The sequence below is a fragment of the Mustela erminea genome, chromosome 7 (assembly GCF_009829155.1).
Source record: "Mustela erminea isolate mMusErm1 chromosome 7, mMusErm1.Pri, whole genome shotgun sequence".
Classification (NCBI taxonomy): Eukaryota; Metazoa; Chordata; class Mammalia; order Carnivora; family Mustelidae; genus Mustela; species Mustela erminea.
The window spans coordinates 97,339,490-97,363,266 of record NC_045620.1 but is presented as its reverse complement, the minus strand read 5'-3'; the positions used below and the strand labels follow the sequence as shown (position 1 = coordinate 97,363,266).

General features: G+C 35.6%; 1 protein-coding gene and 1 long non-coding RNA gene across 6 annotated transcripts in view; one reads left to right on the top strand and one right to left on the bottom strand.

Annotated features, from left to right (window-relative positions):
• Positions 1-23,777, bottom strand: part of CTNNA2 (catenin alpha 2) — a 1,141,838-nt gene that overhangs the window by 28,544 nt on the left and 1,089,517 nt on the right. For 3 of the 5 annotated variants that reach the window (XM_032352608.1, XM_032352606.1, XM_032352607.1), the window contains 3 exons: positions 16,154-16,259; positions 12,380-12,514; positions 1,690-1,833 (listed from right to left, as the gene is read on the bottom strand). In XM_032352608.1, the coding sequence (XP_032208499.1) occupies positions 1,690-1,833; positions 12,380-12,514; positions 16,154-16,259 (385 nt within the window). The remainder of the gene's footprint in view (positions 1-1,689; positions 1,834-12,379; positions 12,515-16,153; positions 16,260-23,777) is intronic. The other 2 variants (XM_032352609.1, XM_032352610.1) reach the window with 1 other exon arrangement.
• On the top strand, positions 1,829-15,633 carry LOC116595828. The gene is made up of 4 exons (XR_004287878.1): positions 1,829-2,313; positions 8,448-8,578; positions 10,457-10,518; positions 15,149-15,633. It is a non-coding gene; the product is annotated as an uncharacterized LOC116595828 (long non-coding RNA).

The window sequence follows — 23,777 nt, the reverse complement described above, 5'->3', positions numbered from 1 at the left end:
GTGCATGCACAATGCATTCCATGATAGACTCTCTGAATTTGCACAAGTGCACAACACAACCGTTCTTAACTCATGAAGTTAAAGATGATTGTTTTCGAAGGGTTTGTAAAATATGAGCATTTCTTACCTGGCAGCTGTATGAGGGGTTGATAAAAGACATTAAAAACTTGAGCTATAGTTAGACATTAGATTTTTCTGGCACTGAAGGTCTCCTTCTGCCTGGGTTTGAGGGTGTTAGCATTTATAAAGAAGGTAGGCCAAAGACTTCAGAGAGATCATCCAATATATAAGACTTTGGCATTGTTACCCACATTGCAATATAAAGTTGACTATATGTGATTACCACCTAAGTTTTCCTATTGGCCAGTTTTGGATCTATTTTTCATTATTGTACCTGAAATCTCTACCATTACAGTCACTTCTTTAAGTTAGAAACTGTAGGTGGGAAAATCACTTCAGAACTTGCCATGCCACTCCACCCCAGGTAATGAAAAGAACAGGATTAGCTCTAGTGATTTTGAATTCTAAGAATGCATAACTTGGCGGGGCAGGGGGGACAGAGATTTCTACATGTAACAAAAAAGCTAATGATGAGAAAGGACTCTTCCTTTTAAACTGCTTCTGGTTTTCCAACACCAGTATCCACACATAGTTCTAGGGATGCACAGTTTGAAGAAAATGAATGATATCCTCTTAACATATTTCCTAACATCTATAATCCACACCAAGGAGCTTTTATCCTACCCCATGAAAACTAACAGGGCCTCACATTCTGATGGTCAAACCCTTTTAAAAACACCCACCCTGATACTTCAACATCCTTTAAAGATTTAACCACCTTCATGAACTTCCTTTGCCCTTTTATATAAAAGCTGACATCTTGACAGTTTTAATAGGTACCCTGGAGAGAACAAGTAGAGGAAAAATGCTCATTCCAGTTGATTTTTTTCCTTCCAAATACTAAGGCATACAAAAGAATTAATCAGTATTATAGAAACCCAAATGAAACAACAGTAACATTTCACAGCTCTTACCTACAAAGAAATCTTACAAAACAGCATCAGTGTTATGACATACAATATCAACAAAAAAGTTAGCAAATTTGGTTGTGACACCTTGAAATGGCTGCACCCTTAATCTTGCAAGAGTGGTGACTCTTTTGTTTTAAATATTTTTTTCATTTGAATATCTTCATTTGTTTACATCAAAACCAAGTTTATTAATTCTTTATGTATCAGTTTCTTCACAATTTTACCCCCACAGTTTTAAAAGAGCAGACTGATTCTCTGGGCTAATATCAATAAAGGATATTGTGTGACCCTGTTATCTTTCAAATGAAGAAGAACATCTCCTCACTAGCCCTCCTTAAAGAAGCTCACCAAAGGACTACAGAATGGATTCATTCCACATATGCAATGACTTTCAGTCCCAATGGGAAGAAAGACTAAGAAATAAAGGAATGAAATACCATTTCTATATCTCAAGTTTCGATCATGCTTGAAGAATATATCTGCTGTGGAATTCTCAAATCATACAAAGAATAAATAAGTAGATCCTTTACCCAAAGTTGGTTAACAGTAAAAGAAGACTTATGTGGTCACATCTTTACTTCTTTCAATCCCCATCCACCTGCTTTCAAAATTAATGTTTACAATGAGAAAGATTACATTAGAAAGCAAAGTTACTCACCATGGAGGAATCACTGCTTCCACTCCCGATCGGAGCTCCCTCAGCACAGGTTGGGAGGTGGGTAGAAAGTTGACTAGCCCTGCCCCCATCTATGACATCACAATCTACCTCATAAAAGGTAGTGAAAGTGCTCTGAACTCCTGTCTGATTTCCGAGAGATACAGAAAAGAGTGAGTGAGAGAGAGAGCAAGAGAAAAAAAAAAAAACGTACCCTAATGGGAAGGGATTAGGGAAGTGGAAGAGGGAGTGGGTCATTGGGAGAAAGAGGCATATGAAGGAATTAGGTGCTAAAAGAGATATGGGTGGGCATCCATGATATTAAGCAGCCCGGCCATATGAATTCCTCAGTGGCTCTCTTGAACCGAAAATGGACCATCTGGGAGAAGGAGAATGAAGAAGCACCCTGCCTTGTCAGGCATTGCCAGGGACAATCATAGTGGCATTTAAAGGGGATGAAATTCCCATTTAAAGCATTGAAGATCACCAAGAGAGAAAGCAAGGGCTGCAGCTCTTAAAGCCTGGAACAGTATGTGGGGAATCTCAGATGTTTTTCTTGGAAGTTCCATTGCCCTGCTGTGTGACCTTCATCAAGCCCTTGGCCTCTGCATCTCCAGCCAGTACATGGTACTAAAAGGATACTTACCTCTTTTATTGGAATCACTGAAGAACTAATGCATTCATTGTTGCTACAACTGCCACTCTTTTTACTCTTCCTTTTTGTACCCAAGGAGGGGCTGTGTGACAGGCACATTTCAAAAGATAAGCCAATAACCAATGCCTATTTCTACTTCTTAAAATGTTATCTTCAGCATTAAGTATTACTGTCAATCTTGACTAGGTTTTTTTGTACGGACTGAATATAAAATATATCTAAATGGGGTTATAAGAGCCCACGTTCAAAACTGGAGTAAAAGTAAATGGGAAGATTTCCATACCATAGGGTCCCTATACTGCCACTGTCAGAGGTCAAATTTAGGTGACCCAGTGATGCTAACAGATCAAACATTGTGTCACATGCAGGAAAGCTATAGTCCTATAGCTTTATTTAACCTCTGAATCCATTTTTGGGGAGGGGGAAACTGATCTCAGGCAAGATGGGAGAATAATACAAAGAACACTAAGGTCTTTTTTTTTAAATGGAGGTTTAGAAGTTAAAAACTATGAACTACTCAAAAGTTGTCAGGGAGTAGTATGACCAAACAAAAAGGAGTTATATTAAAGAGCAGGTAGGTCCTGAAACTATCCACATGGAAGCCAAATTTTTATCTGCCTGATGAGATATATGAAAAGTGAAACCTACTCTTTCCACAGAAAATATTTTAGTAAAAGTAAGAGCTTACAATTCATGGCATCATAAATGGGTAAAGCCCAAAGAAAGTTTGTTTCTATCTGCAGATAAACAATATTCTTTAAATTTTTTTTTGTTTGAAGTAAATATAATTCTATTTTTAGTCCTGCCATTCTTAGCTAACTATGTAAATGTATTAAATAATCACAATATAAAAATTAAGCAAAATGGGCAGGTTAGGGAGCATTCTGACAGATGCTACTGAAGTCAAACTTATAATGGATTTGGCATTATTTCTCCCATCTTTTACTTTAAGTTAAATGTTAGAGACATTTAAAGAATGTCTTTAGAGAATTAAAGACAATAGAGAAGTAAAAAATATCAAATTTATGAAGAAAAAAATGGAATTTTTCTTATACTTCATGTTTTCTGTACTTATTAGGGATACTCTCCATGTTTCCCACTCTATTATTCTATTTCTATTTTCAGTAATTCTAAATCTAAATTCAGATTCTGTATTCAACAGCTTTTTTCTGTGACTTTTCACAATTAATAGTCCTATGGAGCCTTATTTTCTTCCTATTTTTACTTATTGGATCATTGACCAGTTGGCTTATCTTTGCTTTTTTATACTTTATAGTTGATCCCATTTGTTTTAGAAATTAGGCATTTCCTGACTTTCTCATTATAGGAAATATGCCATTCATTTACCATTATTTCTCAGTTTCAAAAACTATTCCTACATATTAGAAACTAATTTGTGTCATCTCACCTTTCATACAAAATGTAAAGGTCATTACTTTAAGATTACTGATGGCAATTGCTCATTCTTCCAATAAACACCTTAAAAATTTTTACTACCCAACAAAGAAGGTACACATCTGCCAATGTTAAGATATCAGAATAAAAATGAAGTTAAACATTTTTTAAATATTGAAATAAAACTGATTTATACTATATAGGCATTTCTTATTATCTACTGCTTATTTGGAAATGGAGCATGACTTCAGGAACCCAATGCAAAACTAGGCTGCATCAAAAGGATGCAGAGTGGTGAGCTGTGCTGACTTTTTAGGTGAATTTAGTATGATTGGTTTCAATAATGTCTTTAGTTATATTAGTTGAAAAAAAATCTGTTTGACACAGAATGCAATGCCAGGACCAGATAATTTCTCTTCTTTAGGATCTAGCCTCTTGACATTTTTATGAAAACTAGTGTCATTAGAATTATGGAGCTGATGCATACTTTCTATGATATCACATAAATGGATGAGTTAGCCTTTCAAGACAAAGTATGAAGTGAAGTGATTGTAAGATTTTGGTCAAGAGACCATTATTGAAGTCATGGTTAGAACTTTATTCTGATTAGAGATGTAGGATTGGTTTCAAAATGTTGTTTGTTGAAAAATTGTTTCTATTTGACAGTACAGAAGATAAAAGTTAGGTGGAATAATTTGTACATTCCAAAAGAATAATCTAGAGCTATATTAATAAAGTAATTAATTGTGGAAGACATGAACAGGCAGTTGGCATGCAATCTGACCAAAATGTCATTATTGAAGAGAACTATCTCAGCAAGACAAAATCCAAATAATTTTGATAGCAACAGATTTGAACTGGGAGTTCCTAGATAAAGTGATTCTATTTTGAGTTTGTTTTATGATAGTGTCTCACATACAAAATCTTGAACTTAAAAGAGTATGGGTTCTTATAAGACGATTATGACTGGAACTTCTCCAGGAACTTCTCTAAGATGAGAAATAGCTTTGCAGAAGGAAATGGATGAAAGGGGTCAAGATACTGATTGTGCAGATTTGACAGAAGATCTAGCCAGAGTTCCAGTCAAGTTCATTATCAGCAAGGCATCTACACAGATGAAAGTATTCAGAGAAAAGCAGTAACATAAGATATAGTATTGATGATGAAAGAAAAGATTAAAGTCTAAATTAAGTAAGCTTGCTTTCAAGAAAATTGGGTTAGGATGAAATATTTGAAATATATTTATTGCCCACAAAGAAAATGACTGTTCAAGATAGAGTAAGACAATATGTTCTGAAGCAGTAAAAGAAATTTGAACTAAGAAAACTACACACTGCCCATCCAGAAGTCTTTCCTATCTGTAAGATACATGGACCATAACATGGCACATATTTCTCTCCTAAGGGCTGTGATAAAAAACCATATTTTATAAATCATTTAAATTAGCTGGAGAAAGCATTTGACAAAATAATCTGCAGGAACAGAATAAGAAGATAGTAAATTAAACACACTTTTATTTCTAGAATATAGTAAACCAAGAACAACAGTGAATACACAGAGATAGCTATCAACAGACACTCTGCTATTCTTGCTGAGAATGCTAAACAGAAAGATGAGAAACTTAATAGAAAAAAGAAAACCCAATGGACTACACAATCTAACAGAGGCACAAAAAAACAGAAAAATTTCTTCTCTTCATGGAAATTATTTGCTATTAGAGATAAAGGACTTTGAATACCTTCACCCAAACAATATTTAGCACTATGCCTTTTAAGTAGTTGGAACACTCTAGAAGTGCTGTTCAATGAATCAGGAAATATCTTTATGTGAACAGGAAGTATAGCTCTTTGAAGCCCTGATTGCTGGTTTGTCATTAGAAATTAGGAACATCATATGGATATAATAAACTTTTTCTAGAAAAATAGGATTGTCAAAATTTTATTAAATCTAGCACCAAATGTAAAATCCTATCTCAGTTTTGCTATGGAGTCTCTTAATTTCTTTTATTTTGAGCCATCTGAGGTAATGGAAAATTACACAAAATCAGTAATGAAATTCCCCAGGTAATATTTAGTATCAGGCTTTAATATTCGTCTTCTCTTATTTAGATATTTTTATATCAACTGTTCACATTTTAGCTTCTTTTTCTTCCAACTGCCTCCAATCCAGGAATTCTTGAGGTATATCCAATTAGGAACAAGAAAAAAAAATCACAATTCAATGTATTTCTTGACTAGAGCCGACAAATCCAAGTGTACACAGGAACACCAGAAAGCATAAGCTAATTACAGATACTGTTTCTAAATAAAGGTATTCTATCCAATACTGTGGCTTCCCATAATTATTTGGTTCAATTTAAGGGAAAAGGTGTTATCTGGATTTATTCTCACATATCCAAAGCTAGTTAAAAATGAGGAGACATCTCCTAAGACACTACTATAGACATTAATTATTTAAAATATGTTAATAAAGAACATCTTAGAATGAAATATAACCAATATAACCAACAAACATTTATCTCAAAATCAGAATATGTCTCATGGGAAAATGTTATAAACCAGTACTTCTTCACTAGGTTCGCCTGTGTTACACAGATACCAAAAGAGATGCACAATTAGTGTCCCTCCTCCAGGTACCTCCCATGTGTCTAATTTCCAAGTTGTCATAAAATATTACTCAACATTGGCTGTGAAATATTGTTCTGAATATTAACTGAAATCTAAAATGTTAACTGCTAATAGAATAAGGTGTGAATTATTTGCCTTCTTTTTAATTCAAGGCTTTCAAAACTTGAATAGCTTCTAAAACCTAAAGGAATGAATGTTCACCGACTGAAGGACAAATAATGGCACTGACATTTCTGAGGTAGAGGCATTCCTCATTAAGCCACTAGCTACTTCTACTCTAATGCACAGTAATGAACACCCTCAAACTAAATAGAAATGTCTCTGTTTATAAGCTCAGGTGATGCAATCAAATCAATCTATTGAGAAGATCCAAGTTAGGTCAACCTGTGTCTCCACTTAAGGTAAAAAGAGTTCTTTCCTTGATTCATGTTCCAGCTTTGCCACAAAGGAGTCTGTCTTCTTACTTACAAATGAGAGCATTAAAATATAAAGTATTTTTTTCTATGAATAAAACAAATTGGATGACCAACTGATTTAATTTCATCAGTAAAAGTCTCATTTTTAAATAAAAGATTGAATTGAGGAGTTTAGGGTCACCATCATCAAGTATATAACTAAAGAGCTACTTTTTATAACAGTAATATACAATCTTCCTTTGCACAAGACTATTTAAATTCAGAGAGACACCTGACAGGTGTGGTACACTAGATATAAAACTTCCTATGATGCCTGGCACTCAAGGAGATTTTTAGTTTTCTTATAAAAATCCCCAACTCCCATTTTTTTCCATATGTAACACCTTAAGTTTGTTAAATGTCACTTTTATAACACTGGGAGAATGAATTTGCATTGAAAAATCACTTCAGGGTTATTTTTCCCTGAAGGTTTGCATAATTTGGGTTGTATAAAAATCAGTGACCATGTACACTGATATAAATGTAACTAAGGAAGGCTCAATGCAGGAATCAGAACTTAAATGGTTATGGTTTCACTATCATAACAAATTGGGAAGGTTAGGCTTTTGGGAGAAAGACTGAATTCTTCAGCAACCCATCTTACCAGTAAAGTATATGCAGAGAACTATGGCCATTCTGCCAGTGATAAATACTTGTTTAATTTTCTTACTGGTACAGAGTATTTCCACCACCCTTCCTTCCAGATTTATAATCAGAAGTTTGTTTTAGTCTTTCTCTAGATCTGGACTCTCCTACTGTTCATAGTTCTGAAAAGTCTGTTAAGCCCAAATAATTAACAGCCACCCCTCTGGAAAATCTGGAGAAAATTATTTGGAACTGCTGTTAATTTCCTGAATATATACCTTTTTTTTTTTTTTTAAATGAAGTATAGAAATGCATTTCAGACCTCAAACTGAAATAGCTAGTGATTTAGATTTATTTCCATTACTACTACTCCGATCAGTAGAGATAATCAAGAATTGACCATAGACAGACTCAGAATATATATTTTTTTAAAAAGACTCTTTCCCCAAATAAGAGTACAAGTTGTACAAAAGTACAAGGCTACACAACTAAGTACAATGCTTGTTTCAATGACTGCTTCAGTCTATTACAAAATACACTGTTTTTTATAGATGAAACATAGAATTTTTCAAATAAAATGCAACTCTCATCTCAAATCATATTTTTAAAATGTTTTAAAAATGGAATACAAATGTATAAAAATGTAATCTATAATATATATAAATATATTTTTTTAATATATAATACATATAGCATTGTACAAATAATTCCCATGTTTTCTTTTCCCTAAACTGTCTTTGATCAGATATGTCACAGTTATCAACCACTGGTTCAGTTCCTGATTGCTGCTTATTCAGGGAGTAAGGTAGTAAATATCAAATCATGTGTATTTGTTGCATGTGTGTATTTTTGTGCATGTGCACATATGCCATAGTCAGGTAAGACTGAGTCAACCATTATCAGTTTCTAGTACTGTATGAATGTCTTTCATTTATTACCATGAATATTCATGTTGATTTTAATTGAGTCTAATTTTTTTAATGATGTGAAACAGTTCATGTAGACTATAACTGACTATTTACTCTCCAATTTTCCCTTTACTAGTTCAAATCCTACCAGTATCACAAATTATATTTGTTCACCTTGTCAAGATTCTCTTCATAACCCAATTGAGAAGGATTCAAATTTGGAAAGGAGAGATTTAAATGGCAAAGAAAAAAAAGTGCACATTTAGGGTGAGTTACTTAATCCCTTAGGAATAACGTCGGGCTCCATTCCACCAGGCTGAGGATGTAGGAAAGAACATTACTTGCCTTCAAATTCTGCTCCTACATTTTGTTAAGTATGAGAAACAGACATTTATATGTAATGAAATCTATTAAAATTTCTAGCATTTTTATGTGGAGTCAACTATAACTTATAATCTGTGTCCTTCCATCTCTAACCTAAACACTGAATTCCTGTCCAAAGTAGGGCTAATTCCTCTTGCATTCTGGCTTCATTGTTTTAAAGATGTATTTGAACTTCAAAAAGCTTTAGGTGGAATTTTTCAGATTTATCAGAATGCTTGATGTTTAGCATTCTACATTCGAAAATTCCGTATTAGTGTTTTCAGTCTCATTCAGAAAAATGCAGAAGTATAAATGTGAGGGTAGCTAAGATAATCGAAGGTTATCGAATGTTTTTTATTTCTCCAGATCCGTATGTACATCTTCATTTTAAAATTTGAAAGAATCCATTAAATGCTCTGCAACCTAGCAAATAAAAAGTAAAAACACAGCAATCAAATATACAGGTAATATCCACATCATAGCACTGGAATGAATTTGTATTCAAAATATGTTTACATACTTGAAAAAAAAGTGGCTCAACTTTTCTGCCATGATGAATATAATACTGCCATGTTTAATGGATATTATCTGCACTAAAATAATTTACAATATGCTATGGCTAAGTTTCTCTTTCCTTTGTTTTCTTCCTTCTTTCATGACTATTCTCTCTTACTCTCCCTCCTTCCCTTTCTTTCATTTTTCTTTTCTTCTTTGAACATTTCTTTTTCCAGAAAGCATATAAAACTGTTTTAAGAGTTTAAATAAACACAAAGCAAATAAAGCCAGTTTACAAATGAATGGATGTTTAATCTTTTGGACTCTGGTTTCCTCTACTTTTTCCTTGGCATTTCTTGCACTGTTAGTTTTTTGTTTTGTTTTGTTTTGTTTTAATTTTTTCTTCCCCATTGACCCCTTAGCAACCATACAAATGGCTTAAACTGAATTGGCTCACAAATGCATCTTCTACTCTGAGATTTATTAAGAACCGTACTTTTTTGGCTGGTGAGAAAGATGTAAGCCAATAACTTTAAAAACGTATCTCCAGCCAGAAAATTAATGGTGCTTCTTAGAGAGCAGTTGGGTGAATGACACATGTAGGCATATATTCAGGACTGAATTATTTCTCTAGCTTGCCATCATGATTCAAGAGCTTTTGGGCCCATTGTTCCCCCATCCATAACCTACTGAGTTTCCTGCCCCCAAACACCCAAGCCAAACACAGATAAAACCCAGTCTGTACACACAGAATCACATAAAACATACACATGCTGACATGGTACATAACTGTGCACATGTGCATTTTGTTCATCTTGATAGCACAAGGGTCTAAAAACACAGTTCTCAGCATTGAAATTCAAATAATTTTTCTTGGCAAAATGGGAATAGCCTATCCAAATTTCTTATTTTAGGGGAAAATCTGACTACTAACATATATACCTTCTTGGGGGCTTTCATATGTTTCAGAGAAGAAACCACAACCCTGAATCCCATGTACATAAACACATAAGAAAAAAGGAAGATTCAAATATTTCTCTCTTTTTCTTTTTTTGATTGCATGTTATATTCTAGTAGTTTTTCCTTAAAAATGTAGCAACTTTGTCATGCCAGACCATAAAATAAATGGGGCCCAAAGCATGGGCACATTTTCTTGGCAAAATCATTGAAAAGTTTGTGTGTATGGGGTCTTACATTCTTGACTCTTTCGGAACTTTGAAGGTAGTCATTTGTGGCTATTTTGCAAAATAAACATTGATTTTTTTTTTTTTCTTCATTGGCCATCAGTGAAGGAGGATGAAGAATAAGATGGAGGCAGAAGTGGCGAAGACAGCAGACTATAGATGTAGGTATGGCACCAAACAGCAATCAAGCTTTGAAAAAATGAGGAGGCCAAGAGCAGGTCCATAACTGAGCAATATATAGCAAACCTTTATAATGCATTAGACTCAGAATTATTATAAAGTTGTATAACAGTCCTTTAAAAGAAGCCTTCCCCCATGCAAGGATTTTTGAACTTTGCCGGTAAGACTCAAAGAAGGAAACAGGCTTCTTGATGGTGTTCTCAGTCTCAAACACCTCTACAAATGCCAACAGTGCAAGTGATAAAAGCCAGTGATGGTTTGGACTACATCTAAATGAGGAAAAGACAATGGAAATGAAGCTCTGGAAGCAGTGATGAACAATGGGTACTGAGAGGATAATGGAGAGCAACTCTGCCAGTCAAATAATCGCTTAGATGAGGTTGTGGAGTCTGAGATCCACAAAGATGCTTTGCGCATCCATGTAAATAATAAGATTTGGAAAGTGACAAATGAAAGCACATAAGGCAAGCTAAACAAAAAGCACTCAGTTCCACAGGTGCTATATACAGATGGACATGAAAGCCGAATGGTATGGGAGACTATACCATTGAGTCTGAAGATAAGAAAAGGAAGCAAGGGATATGCAATGTTTTGATCACTTCTTGGCAGAGAATCTTGGTTATTACCAACTCAGCAGAAAGGACACATTGCAAGACAGATTGCTCTTGGTTGCTGAAGAATGTTGAAGCAGGATCGTTTTGGAAATGCAAAGAGGTGACTATGCTTTGGGAAGAGGCACAAAATAGCCAATTTATTGGAATCTAGGGGAGACTGCATGGAACAGGCTTTCTAGATGGCATCTCCATGCAAGCCAGATCAGCTCTTTTCCCAGCTGTTTTCTGCAAGTCAAACAATATAGAACCTGAAACCTTTGGGTTCAAGAATGATTTTTTGACATATTTTTATCAAATAGTCAAACTGCTAAATTTCTGAAAATGTCTCAGTAAAGAATTAAGCGTCATGACTAGTCCGATTCTCATTCACCATGTTGATCATGTTATGTTCCTGGTAATGCCACACTTAAAATGGCATCACGGTCTACTGGGAAAAGAACTAAAGGTGGCAGAGCCACACTTTGGAATTCGCAAATAGTTTACACCAGATGGCACCTCATGTTCAAAGAAAGGGACTGAGGGAGGAGAAGCCAAGGTGAAGAACCTCAACACATACATTTGGAAATCTTGCCAAGAAATCATAATGTTTCTAGTAATCAAACTTATTTCTTTATATCTGATGAAAGTGGACCAGATACGAAGGGAAACACTGGAGTGATTAAGCAAAGAATACATAACTGTTAGTGTTTGACAGCTATGTTAGTTTTTGGCAACAGCACATCAACCTGTATTAAATTTGGATATTTTCTGGCTTTCAAGGGTTACAGATAACCTAGTATGCATTGGAACCTGATGAATGAATTCCTATTGTTTTCATCATCTCTAACGTGAACACAGTCCACACATAGAGAGGCTGGCTCCTGAACAGAGAGTGAAAATTACTAGGACTAACAAAGGGAAGTAGACTCACAATGAGTAAATGTACAAAAGCTCCAAATAATTATAATAGTCACAGCTTGGCAATGAGTTTCCAGACTATGAAATTAGTTTTCTTGTGAAGAATGGAGATTTTACAAGGCTAGTATAAACATGGGGTAATTGGAAAATCAAATTGCTCTTTGTGAGTTATTGTAAGGTCTGGAATAATGGTGATAACATTTATTTAAAAAAAAAAAAACCCTCCCTATGAATCACTGTAGTTTGGTGTTTTTAAGCAGTACTGTTGCCAAGAATGCTTGCCTTGGAAGTACAACAGTGGGAGCTTTAATTGTGAAGCCCAAGCCACGGCTTACCCCTGACACAATGAGCTCTCCTCCGAGATTCTGTACTTCTGCCTTCACCTTGCTGCAGATATTAAGCTGATGGCAATACAAGGCAATTCGTTGAAGGTAGGCTAATAAATCCTGCTTACATGCTGAATCAGGACACTATAAAACATTAAAAAAAAAGTGATCTCAATTAGCAAGTACTCTTCAGTTTCTAATACTCACTATATAAAAGCTGTGAGAAGAAAAGGTTTTAGTGTCATATACCTTAATTACACCCATTTAACTTCACTTCTTTATAGCACATTTTAGGAAGGCCACAGCCAGTATTTTAGAATGGTCAGCTCTACTTTGATATAATTATATAAAAAGAATACTGAAGATCTTCCATAAAGTCTTCTGGGAACTTTTGTACATGTTTTTGAGTAATTTTACCAGTTGTCTTCTGAACTGTTAAGAAAACCAGATATTCTCCAGGTTTTTTCCTAGTAGCCCATCCAACATTCACCATGTTAATATGGACAACCAAAGCAACAGAAGCTAGAAGGAAATCACTCCAGATAGCAATCTCTCTGACACAGCAAAGCATAGAATTTCAATTCAATTAGTTGGGGGGGAAATCGCTTGTTTCCTTTGGATTTCTCAGAAAAGTATCATTCACTGAAGGAAGCCTCTTTCACTTTTTGTACTTTTATGTTTATCAAAATTTTAGCAACATTATAAACTTTCTTTAAATAAGAGACTCTGAGAAGGATCATGACCACTGTTAGTGCAATTGATTCAAGTAGAATGAGTTTGAAGCCAATTAAAACAAACTCCTAAAAGTAAAAACAGAACCCTTCAGAGGTTGTTCCACAGCCAACTAGGACCAGGATTTTGAATTCTCTTTATTACCTAGTGGGTAGATCTCCATCAAATACAACTGAGCTTAGCTGAACACTTCCATAGACATTTACATGGCTCCCTAAAGCATTTCTGAGGCTTCAATACCAATGGCTATTTGGCCACTGAAATATGTTTCTATTGCTATCAAAAGTTCAGTTCAAGATTCTGTAGGCCATCCCATTGTTCTGGCTCAATCTGGCACTTGTAAAGAGCATATACTCACCAGATCCCTTGATGAAACACTGTAAAAAATAAGAACCTAGAGCCAAAACCGAAGTAACTTAATTAGAATTAGAGTATGAAAAAACAGACTCCAGCTAGGTTTCCTTCAAGCCGAAGAAAGGCAATTCTGAAAGAAAAGAGAAAAGAGAGAAAGAAAGAAGGAAGGAAGGAAGGAAGGAAGGAAGGAAGGAAAGAAAGAAAGAAAGAAAGAAAGAAAGAAAGAAAGAAAGAAAGAAAGAAAGAAAAGCAAGAAAGGCAGTTGTTCCATTAAGAATGTGAAGCCAGTGGTTGTGACACAATCGTTTCTTTAATGAAAGACATAGGGGTCTCTTTTATATATAATACCATTATGGTACTTTTTTCACTAACTGCATTTATCAAGAAAGAATCCCACAGAGACTGTTTTTAGCTTTCTACAAGTACTTAATACTGTGATATTTATCCTACTCCAGAGACCCATATACTGAAAGGAATTAACTTTAAAATGATATCTCCCTAGAGGGCTGACAAGGCTTTCGATACAAATACCTTGCAGCAAATTAAACTGGAACTTCTATCTCAATGGAACAGTAATTAAAAATGCAACAGTCCGTAAAAAGTTTATATTGCTTGCATATCTCAAATCTTCATAAAAATATTTTCAGGCAAAATAAAGGCAACAAATCCATTCCTTGCTAATGCTCATTCTGTTCTATTATTTAAAACACACATAAAAGCATGATGGACCAAGAAAAATAATTCTTGTATCATGGAAATAGGTGCAGATTTTGAGAAAGAAGTGTCCTATTCAGACAAAACATTAGCAAAAATTGCAAGTTGCTTCACAGCTGATGACAGTGAGAATGCTACAAAGAGAGGGTTATATTTAACCCTCATCTGTTTATTTTAAAAGTTATCACAGAATAGCATTTAAATACTTTGTCATTTAATTTCAAAATATGTCTAGAATCTTGGGATTTGTTTGTGTGCACGTGTGGAGTGCTTTCCAGATAGCCAAACTGTTTGGGGCCAGGATTCAAATTGCATAATAGTTGGAAATAAGGGTCTAAAAATGCAAAGGCAAAAACAAAAACCACAATAAAAAATATTGAACTCAAGGAGCTTAAACATACTAAGAAACGGTTTCAGTGACTGAGATTCAGAGTTTATGGAAAGCCATCCAAACTCCACCCACTTTCTCTTCTGGGAAGAAATCCTTCCTCGCAAAACTCTTTTCAGGACCACCACCAATCTCTTCTCATCCCACTCGTCCCAAGTTCCCTCTACATTTGCGGGCAAAAAAATGTGGCATTCCTTGCTGGCTGGTGTATTTTTGTTTGTTTACACACATGCATGCACATTTCCAAATACATTCACTGTCTCCATGAACTTTCTGGGATACATATACAGCTCTGTATAAAGCAATTCAATGTATGCTGCAAACTGCAGGGGGCCTGGCAGTTGATAGGGTCCTGAAATTAGTAACTTAGTAATGGGTTGGTCTTCAACCCACACAAATTTTAGGGGATAGTCAAAGGATGGTATTTAGTGAATTATCTTTACTATTAAGTGTTTCTCAAAAATTTCAAAGCAAGCAAAATACATTCCCTTGGATTAGCCATCATAGATGTAAAAAAATTAAAATAAGACTATCTATTGGCTTATTATAAATGTAGACTTGATAGTTTAATCATGTGTTTTTCTTTTCAGTGTTTAGAAGAGGAGTGAGTTTGGTATTGACCCAAAGGACTGGAGAATCTGGGAGCCTGAAGAGAGCAAGTGTTTATGGCAACAGCCAAATATTAAGGAATGGAGGAAGAAAATGAGGAGAAGGAACTCAAAAATCATAGGAGAATAGGGCCATCTATGGAGAAGGAACAATCCTATGTCTCTTAGGGTCTCCAGAGAGCATCACTTCATTGAAGTCTAGTAAGCAAATCCATGCTTGTGGTAAGAATAAGATGAGAACACATTACAAGCATTTTACCAATTAAAAAAAAAAATGGAAAGGATAAGATGAGAATTAGTTACCTGTAAAAGTTTACTTCCTAAAGTACCATTATTAGGAATGGGACTCTACTGCAACTGGACATATTTAGAACAGGATTTTAGAGTTCCAGTTTAAGCCACATAACATGAAGAGTATAGAGATCAACTCAAACATCCAAGGTGAGATTGAGAACTACTCTCACATGTATCTGATTCCAGTCTGAAAAGATACTCTGCGAATTTCATTTATCTGTGATACTTTTAAATCTGGATGAAAATGAGATCTGGAGGCTTTTGATTATGTGGATTAATCCCATTTATGCTAGTGCATTAACTACTATGAATTATAAAGAGCATCAATAGAAAAGGATCAATACGAAAAAACAAAAGTTCAAGTTCTTCTTTCTCTTCCTCCCTATGTAGTGTCCTTGACTTGCTGCATGAGGGCAGTCAGCATAACCCCTGCTTTGGGAGTTTTGTCTCTGAAGTAGCAGGTACTCTTCTCTCTCAAGAAGTTTTGGTCATGGGCTTTAAGGAGACCCTCTTAACTGAACCTACCTTTGCCATCAGCTCAGTCTCAGCAGAGTTAGAGGCCTGTTTGTAAAATGTTAGTGATTACAATTCATCCTTCAGAAGCATTTTATAGGGTACATAAAACCCATTACAGAACCCAAGTGCTAATTAATGATACCACACAGCATGTGTTTGCTCTTCCTCTGATATTACCTGATCAGCCACCGCGCGGGCTAATTTGTCCATTCGAGAACCTGCTTCAGCAATTTTCTTGGCGGCATTAATAACATCAGATGTATTTTTCAATGGGCCTTTGCCTCTGAAACAACATATACAGCAAATTAGATTGTTTGTCCAGGACTTTGTTTTTATATTTGATTTTATTCTGCCCACATCAGAAGAATTTTGAAGTTTTTCTGGATTCACTTCAATTTCCATGTTAATAGTACACTTAATTCCATTCACTTTTAAGGAATATTTTTCTCTATTTTGATGTGCATGCTCATATTTTATTCCTTACCTTAATTTCTTTATTTTTAAACAGTGGTTCATTAAAAAAAGATGATCACTACAAGGGCAATAGGAATTTAATATTTAAATACTTGTATGTGCCTGTGCTATTATATATACCACCTCATTTGTGTTTGTGTTACAACCCTAGCAAGTAACCATTATTATTCCCATTTTAGAGGAGAAAAATGAACTAAAAATTATTAACTTATCAAAACTTTATAAAGGTCATAGTGAGTGGGTAGGAGAAGAATAAATGAAACAAGATGGGATTGGGAGGGAGACAAACCATAAGTGACTCTTAATCTCACAAAACGGACTGAGGGTTGCTGGGGGGAGGGGTTTGGGAGAAGGGGGTGGGATTATGGACATTGGGGAGGGTATGTGCTTTGGTGAGTGCTGTGAAGTGTGTAAACCTGGTGATTCACAGACCTGTACCCCTGGGGATAAAAATATATGTTTATAAAAAATTAAAAAAAAATAAATAAAGGTCATAGTGTAAACTCTACATTTAAATTAGAGTCTAGCCAAAATAAATGAACATCCTTGTCTTTCATACCATGTCCAGCACTTACTGTACTAATTATATTTTTAAGTTTACTTTGACACTTTGAAAGCAGTGGTCTCTTGTATATAACTAGGGACTGTTCAGTCAGAATTTCTGAAAAATTTTGAGCCCTCACTCTCATTGGCTTGTCTGGTACTGACTTACAAAGGAACACACAAAACACTGTGTGACAGCAGGTGTCTTTATGCTTCCAAACCATTGTCCCATATTTTCAGATAAGGTTTTCAATTTGGTGGACTGTTTAATATTACATGTATTTTAAATATTTATTAAAAAAGAAAAGGAAACTATGCCGCATCATAAATCCTTAAACAAAATGTAGCATGTAACTTTTCTTTCTCTTTCTTGAGAGGTAAATAAAACAATAAATTTATTCTTTTTTTTTTAGCATTATTACTTATTCTGCTCTCCACATGTGCATCTAAAAATCAATGCATTTTTTAAGGTCACAAAATTACATTCCTATAGTTAGAGATACGATGAGATGTGGAGAAAAACTACTCAGAAGCAATTTACTTAGAACAGGTAGGGATATACAGAGTGGGCAATGACTGCCACTGTTAAATAATAACACTTTATAAAATGGGAGACTTAAAATGGCTTCAGAAAATAAATGTAAATGAAGGGCATTTTGTTGAGTTTCCCTCCCACTTTCCCTTCTGGCATTTTTTACATTCATAGCAAAAACAAAAATATATTGTGTTCATGTCAATGCTTAAACACACACACACACTGGTAAATTCAAAACATAAGATATTCCATTTTGCTATGGTAACATCAATTCTTCCACAAAGGACAATGATTTTTTTTTTAATTACTGCTTAGATTTTTAACTATGACACGGATTTTACATGTAAATATTATGTAATATGGATAAGATTCTGTGACAATCATGCTCCCATTTTCTAACATTTTTTTTTTTACTCTCTTTTAACAAATTTTTCCCTGGTTTTGCTTTATATTTCTTAAGGAAATTTTAGATGGCAGAATCTGTCAATGTTTAATTCTGCTGTCATTATTACATATTTTTCCATAACTTCCAGGCCTTATAATATCTCTTTTTAAGTTTTATTCTGATGTAGTATCTGTTACTTTTTGCCTCATCTGTTACTTTTGCCTTCACAAAAAGGTGCATGCTGCTTATTTTTTTATTACTAACAATCGTGTGTTTATTTATTTCAAGAATTTCAAAGGATTTGGGAAAACAGTTCCTCATCAACTTTATATGAACTTTCAACAGTTGATTGGTTATGACGAAATAAGTACGTAAGGAACACCAATAGAGAGATTTGCTTGAGGCTCAGACTCCCATCTTGCAGCCAAAGAAGGATTAGAAGCATGTCTTTTGTGGTTACATAGGAGACTACAGTTCTTAGAAAAACTAGTATATCATTATTTAAGAAGTTTGAGACTAGAGTCAGTTCAAATTCCTGAAGTGGCAAGTTAGTGATAGGAACATATTCATTAAATGCAACAGCAAAATAGAAGTTTTGAGAACTTCAAATATTTCCTTAATTTCTAGTTGAAGAAATGGACACTGAAAGAGGAAAGCTAAGTGATGTGTCCAAGATGATACTGGCAGAGACTGATAGACAAAAAGAGAATTAGGTTTGGGACCTCTGTGTCCTGAATCACAATTTGGTACTCTTCACTCTTTTTACTACACATGTTTCATTTTTAGAAGAACACTAAAATGGTGATCTCAGAGGAAAACAAATGGCCTTCATTACAAACAACATGAATGTACCAGAGATAATGAAAACAATAATGATCTGAATCAGGAATTTAGAAAGAAGTAGGAAAAAACTGGAGGAGTCAAGATGGTGGAGAAGTAGCAGGCTGGGGCTACATCAGGTAGCAGGAGATCAGCTAGATAGCTTATCTAAACTTTGCAAACACCTACAAATCCAATGGGAGATCGAAGAAAGGAGAACAGCAATTCTAGAAACAGAAAATCAACCACTTTCTGAAAGGTAGGACCGGCTGAAAAGTGAATCCAAAGCAACGGGAAGATAGACTGTGGGGGGAGGGGCCGGCTCCCCCCGGCAAGCAGTGGAGCAACAGAGCACAAAATCAGGACTTTTAAAAGTCTGTTCTGATGAGATACATTGCTCCAGAGGCTAAACTGGGATGAAGCCCACGCAGGGTCAGCGTGGCCCCAGGTCCCACAGGGTCACAGAAGGATCGGGGTGTCTGAGTCTCGCAGAGCTTACAGGTATTAGAACAGGGAAGCTGGCTACAGAGATAGAGCCAAGGAGTGAGCTCTCAGCTCGGGGTTACCTTGAACCGGTCGCAGCCTGGGTGAGCTTGGAGCACGGCTGGAGGCCAGGGAGACAGGAGTAATTGGGCGCTATTCTCTGAGGGTGCACTGAGGAGTGGGGCCCCAGCTCTCAGCTCCTCTGGGCCTGAGACCGGGAGGCCGCCATTTTCATTCCCATCCTCCCGAACTCTATGAAAATCTTTCAGGGGACAAAAGATCCCAAAAGCAAAACTGAGCAGATTACTCAGCCCGGCCCCTGGTAAGGGTGATGCAATTCCACCTGGGGCAAAGACACTTGAGAATCATTACAACAGGCCCCTCCCCCAGAAGATCAACAAGAAATCCAGCAAGGACCAAGTTAACCTACCAAGGAGTGCAGGTTCAATACCAAGGAGAGCAGCAGAATTCCAGAGGAGGAGAAAGCAAACCACTGAACTCATGGCTTTCTCCCCATGATTCATTAGTCTTGCAGTTAATTTAATTTGTTTTTTTTTTTCAATTTTTTTTTCTTCTTCTGCTAAATTTTTTTTAACTTTTACCCTTTTCTTTTTAACGCTTTTTTAACTAATTTATCATATATATATAAATATATATATTTATATATATTATATTTTTCTTTATTCGTTTGCTTTTTTTAATTGTTTTTTTTTTCTGAACCTCTTCTTATCCCCTTTCTCCCTCCCACCCCCCCCATGAATTAGGGTCTCTTCTGATTTGTAAAGAGTATTTTCCTGGGGTCTTTGCAACCCTTTTGATATTTTACTTGCTCCTTCATATACTCTTATCTAGACAAAATGACAAGGCGGGAAAATTCACCACAAAAAAAAGAACAAGAGGCAGTACCAAAGGCTAGGGACCTAATCAATACTGACATTGGTAATGTGTCAGATCTGGAGTTCAGAATGACGATTATCGAGGTTCTAGCCGGGTTCAAAAAAGGCATGGAAGATATTAGAGAAACCCTCTCAGGAGATATAAAAGCCCTTTCTGAAGAAATAAAAGAATAAAATCTAACCAAGTTGAAATAAAAAAAGCTATTAATGAGGTGCAATAAAAAATGGAGGCTCTAACTGCTAGGAAAAATGAGGCAGAAGAAAGAATTAGCGATACAGAAGACCAAATGACAGAGAATAAAGAAGCTGAGCAAAAGAGGGACAAACAGCTACTGGACTGCGAGGGGAGAATTCGAGAGATAAGTGACACCATAAGATGAAACAACATTAGAATAATTGGGATTCTAGAAGAAGAAGAGAGAGGGGAGCAGAAGGTATATTGCAGGGAATTCTTGGAGAGAATTTCCCTAATATGGCAAAGGGAACAAGCATCAAAATCCAGGAGGCACAGAGAACCCCCCTCAAAATCAACAAGAATAGGTCCACACCCCATCACCTAGGAGTAAAATTTACAAGTCTTAGTGACAAAGAGAAAATCCTGAAAGCAGCCCGGGAAAAAAAAAGTCTGTAACATACAATGGTAAAAGTATTAGATTGGCAGAGACTTATCCATAGAGACCTGGCAGGCCAGAAAGAGCTGACATGATATATTCAGAGCACTAAACGAGAAAAACATGCAGCCAAGAATACTGTATCCAGCTAGGCTATCACTGAAAATAGAAGGAGACAAAAAGCTTCCAGGACAAAAAAACAAAACAAAACAAAACAAAACAAAAAAAAAACAAAGAATTTGCAAACACAAACCAGCTCTATAGGAAATATTAAAAGGGGTCCTCTAAGCAAAGAGAGAGCCTAAAAGTAATAGCTCAGAAAGGAACAGAGACATTATACAGTAACAGTCACCTTACAGGTAATACAATGGCACTAAATTCATATCTCTCAATAGTTACCCTGAATGTTAATGGGCTAAATGACCCAATCAAAAGACACAGGGCATCAGAATGGATAAAAAAACAAAACCCATCTATATGTTGCCTACAAGAAACCCATTTCAGACCCAGGGACACCTCCAGATTTAAAGTGAGGGAGTGGAAAACAATTTACCATGCTAACGGACATCAAAGAAAGCTGTGGTGGCAATCCTTAGATCTTATAACTTAGATTTTAAGCCAAAGACTGCACTAAGAGATGAGGAAGGACACTATATCATACTCAAAGGATCTGTCCAACAAGAAGATCTAATAATTTTAAATATCTATGCCCCTAACGTGGGAGCAGCCAACTATATAAATCAATTAATAAAATCAAAGAAACACAGCAATGATAATACAATAATAGTAGGGGACTTTAACACTCCCCTCACTGAAATGGACAGATCATCCAAGCAAAAGATCAACAAGGAAATAAAGGCCTTAAATGACACACTGGACAAGATGGACATCACAGACATATTCAGAATATTTCATCCCAAAGCAACAGAATACACATTCTTCTCTGGTGCACATGTAACATTCTCCAGAATAGATCACATCCTGGGTCCTAAATCAGATCTCAACCAGTATCAAAAGAGTGGGATCATTCCCTGCATATTTTCAGACCACAATGCTCTGAAGCTAGAACTCAATCACAAGAGGAAATTTGGAAAGAACCCAAATACATGGAGACTAAACAGCATCCTTCTAAAGAATGAATGGGTCAACCAGAAAATTAAAGAAGAATTGAAAAAATTCATCGAAACAAATGATAATGAAAACCCACAACGGTTCAAAATCTGTGGGACACAGCAAAGGCAGTCCTGAGAGGAAAATATATAGTGGTACAAGCCTTTCTCAAGAAACAAGAAAGGTCTCAAGTACACAACCTACACCTAAAGGAGCTGGAGAAAGAAATAGAAAGAAAACCTAAACCCAACAGGAGAAGAGAAATCATAAGGATCAGAGCAGAAATCAATGAAATAGAAACAACAACAGCAACAACAAAAAAAAAGACAACAGAACAAATCAATGAAACTAGGAGCTGGTTCTTTGAAAGAATTAATAAGATTGATAAACCCCTGGCCAGACTTATCAAAAAGAAAAGAGAAAGGACCCAAATAAATAAAATCATGAATGAAAGAGGAGAGATCACAACTAACACCAAAGAAATACAAACAATTATAAGAACATACTATGAGAAACTCTACGCCAACAAATTTGACAATCTGGAATAAATGGATGCATTTCTAGAGACATATAAACTACCACAACTGAACCAGGAAGAAATAGAAAACCTGAACAGACCCATAACCAGTAAGGAGATTGAAACAGTCATCAAAAATCTCCAAACAAATAAAAGCCCAGGGCCAGACGGCTTCCCAGGGGAATTCTACCAAACATTTAAAGAAGAACTAATTCCTATTCTCCTGAAACTGTTCCAAAAAATAGAAATGGAAGGAAAACTTCCAAACTCATGAGGCCAGCATCACCTTGATCCCAAAGCCAGACAAGGATCCCATCAAAAGAGAGAGCTATAGACCAATTTCCTTGATGAACACAGATGCGAAAATTCTCACCAAAATACTAGCCAATAGGATTCAACAGTACATTAAAGGATTATTCACCACGACCAAGTGGGATTTATTCCAGGGCTGCAAGGTTGGTTCAACATCTGCAAATCAATCAATGTGATACAATACATTAATAAAAGAAAGAACAAGAACCATATGATACTCTCAGTAGATGCTGAAAAAGCATTTGACAAAGTACAGCATCCCTTCCTGATCAAAACTCTTCAAAGTGTAGGGATAGAAGGCACATACCTCAATATTATCAAAGCCATCTATGAAAAACCCACCACAAATATCATTCTCAATGGAAAAAAACTGAAACTGAAAGCTTTTCCGCTAAGGTCAGGAACACAGCAGGGATGTCTATTATCACCACTGCTATTCAACATAGTACTAGAAGTCCTAGCCACAGCAATCAGACAACAAAAGGAAATTAAAGGCATCCAAATTGGCAAAGAAGAAGTCAAACTATCACTCTTCACAGATGATATGATACTATATGTGGAAAACCCAAAAGACTCCACTCCAGAACTGCTAGAATTTGTACAGGAATTCAGTAAAGTGTCAGGATATAAAATCAATGCACAGAAATCATTTCTCTACACCAAAAACAAGACAGAAGAAAGAGAAATTAAGGAGTCAATCCCATATAAATTGCACCCAAAACTATAAGACAGAATTTATACAGGAATTCAGTAAAATGTCAGGATATAAAAACAATGCACAGTTGCATTTCTCTACACCAAAAACAAGACAGAAGAAAGAGAAATTAAGGAGTCAATCCCATTTCCAATTGCACCAAAAACTATAAGATACCTAGAAATAAACCTAACCAAAGAGGCTAAGAATCTATACTCAGAAAACTATAAAGTATCATGAAAGAAATTGAGGAAGACACAAAGAAATGGAAAAATGTTCCATGCTCCTGGATTAGAAGAACACATACTGTAAAAAATGTCTATGCTACCTAAAGCAGTCTACATATTTAATGCAATTCCTATCAAAATACCATCCTTTTTTTTTTTCAAAGAAATTGAACAAATAACCCTAAAATTTATATG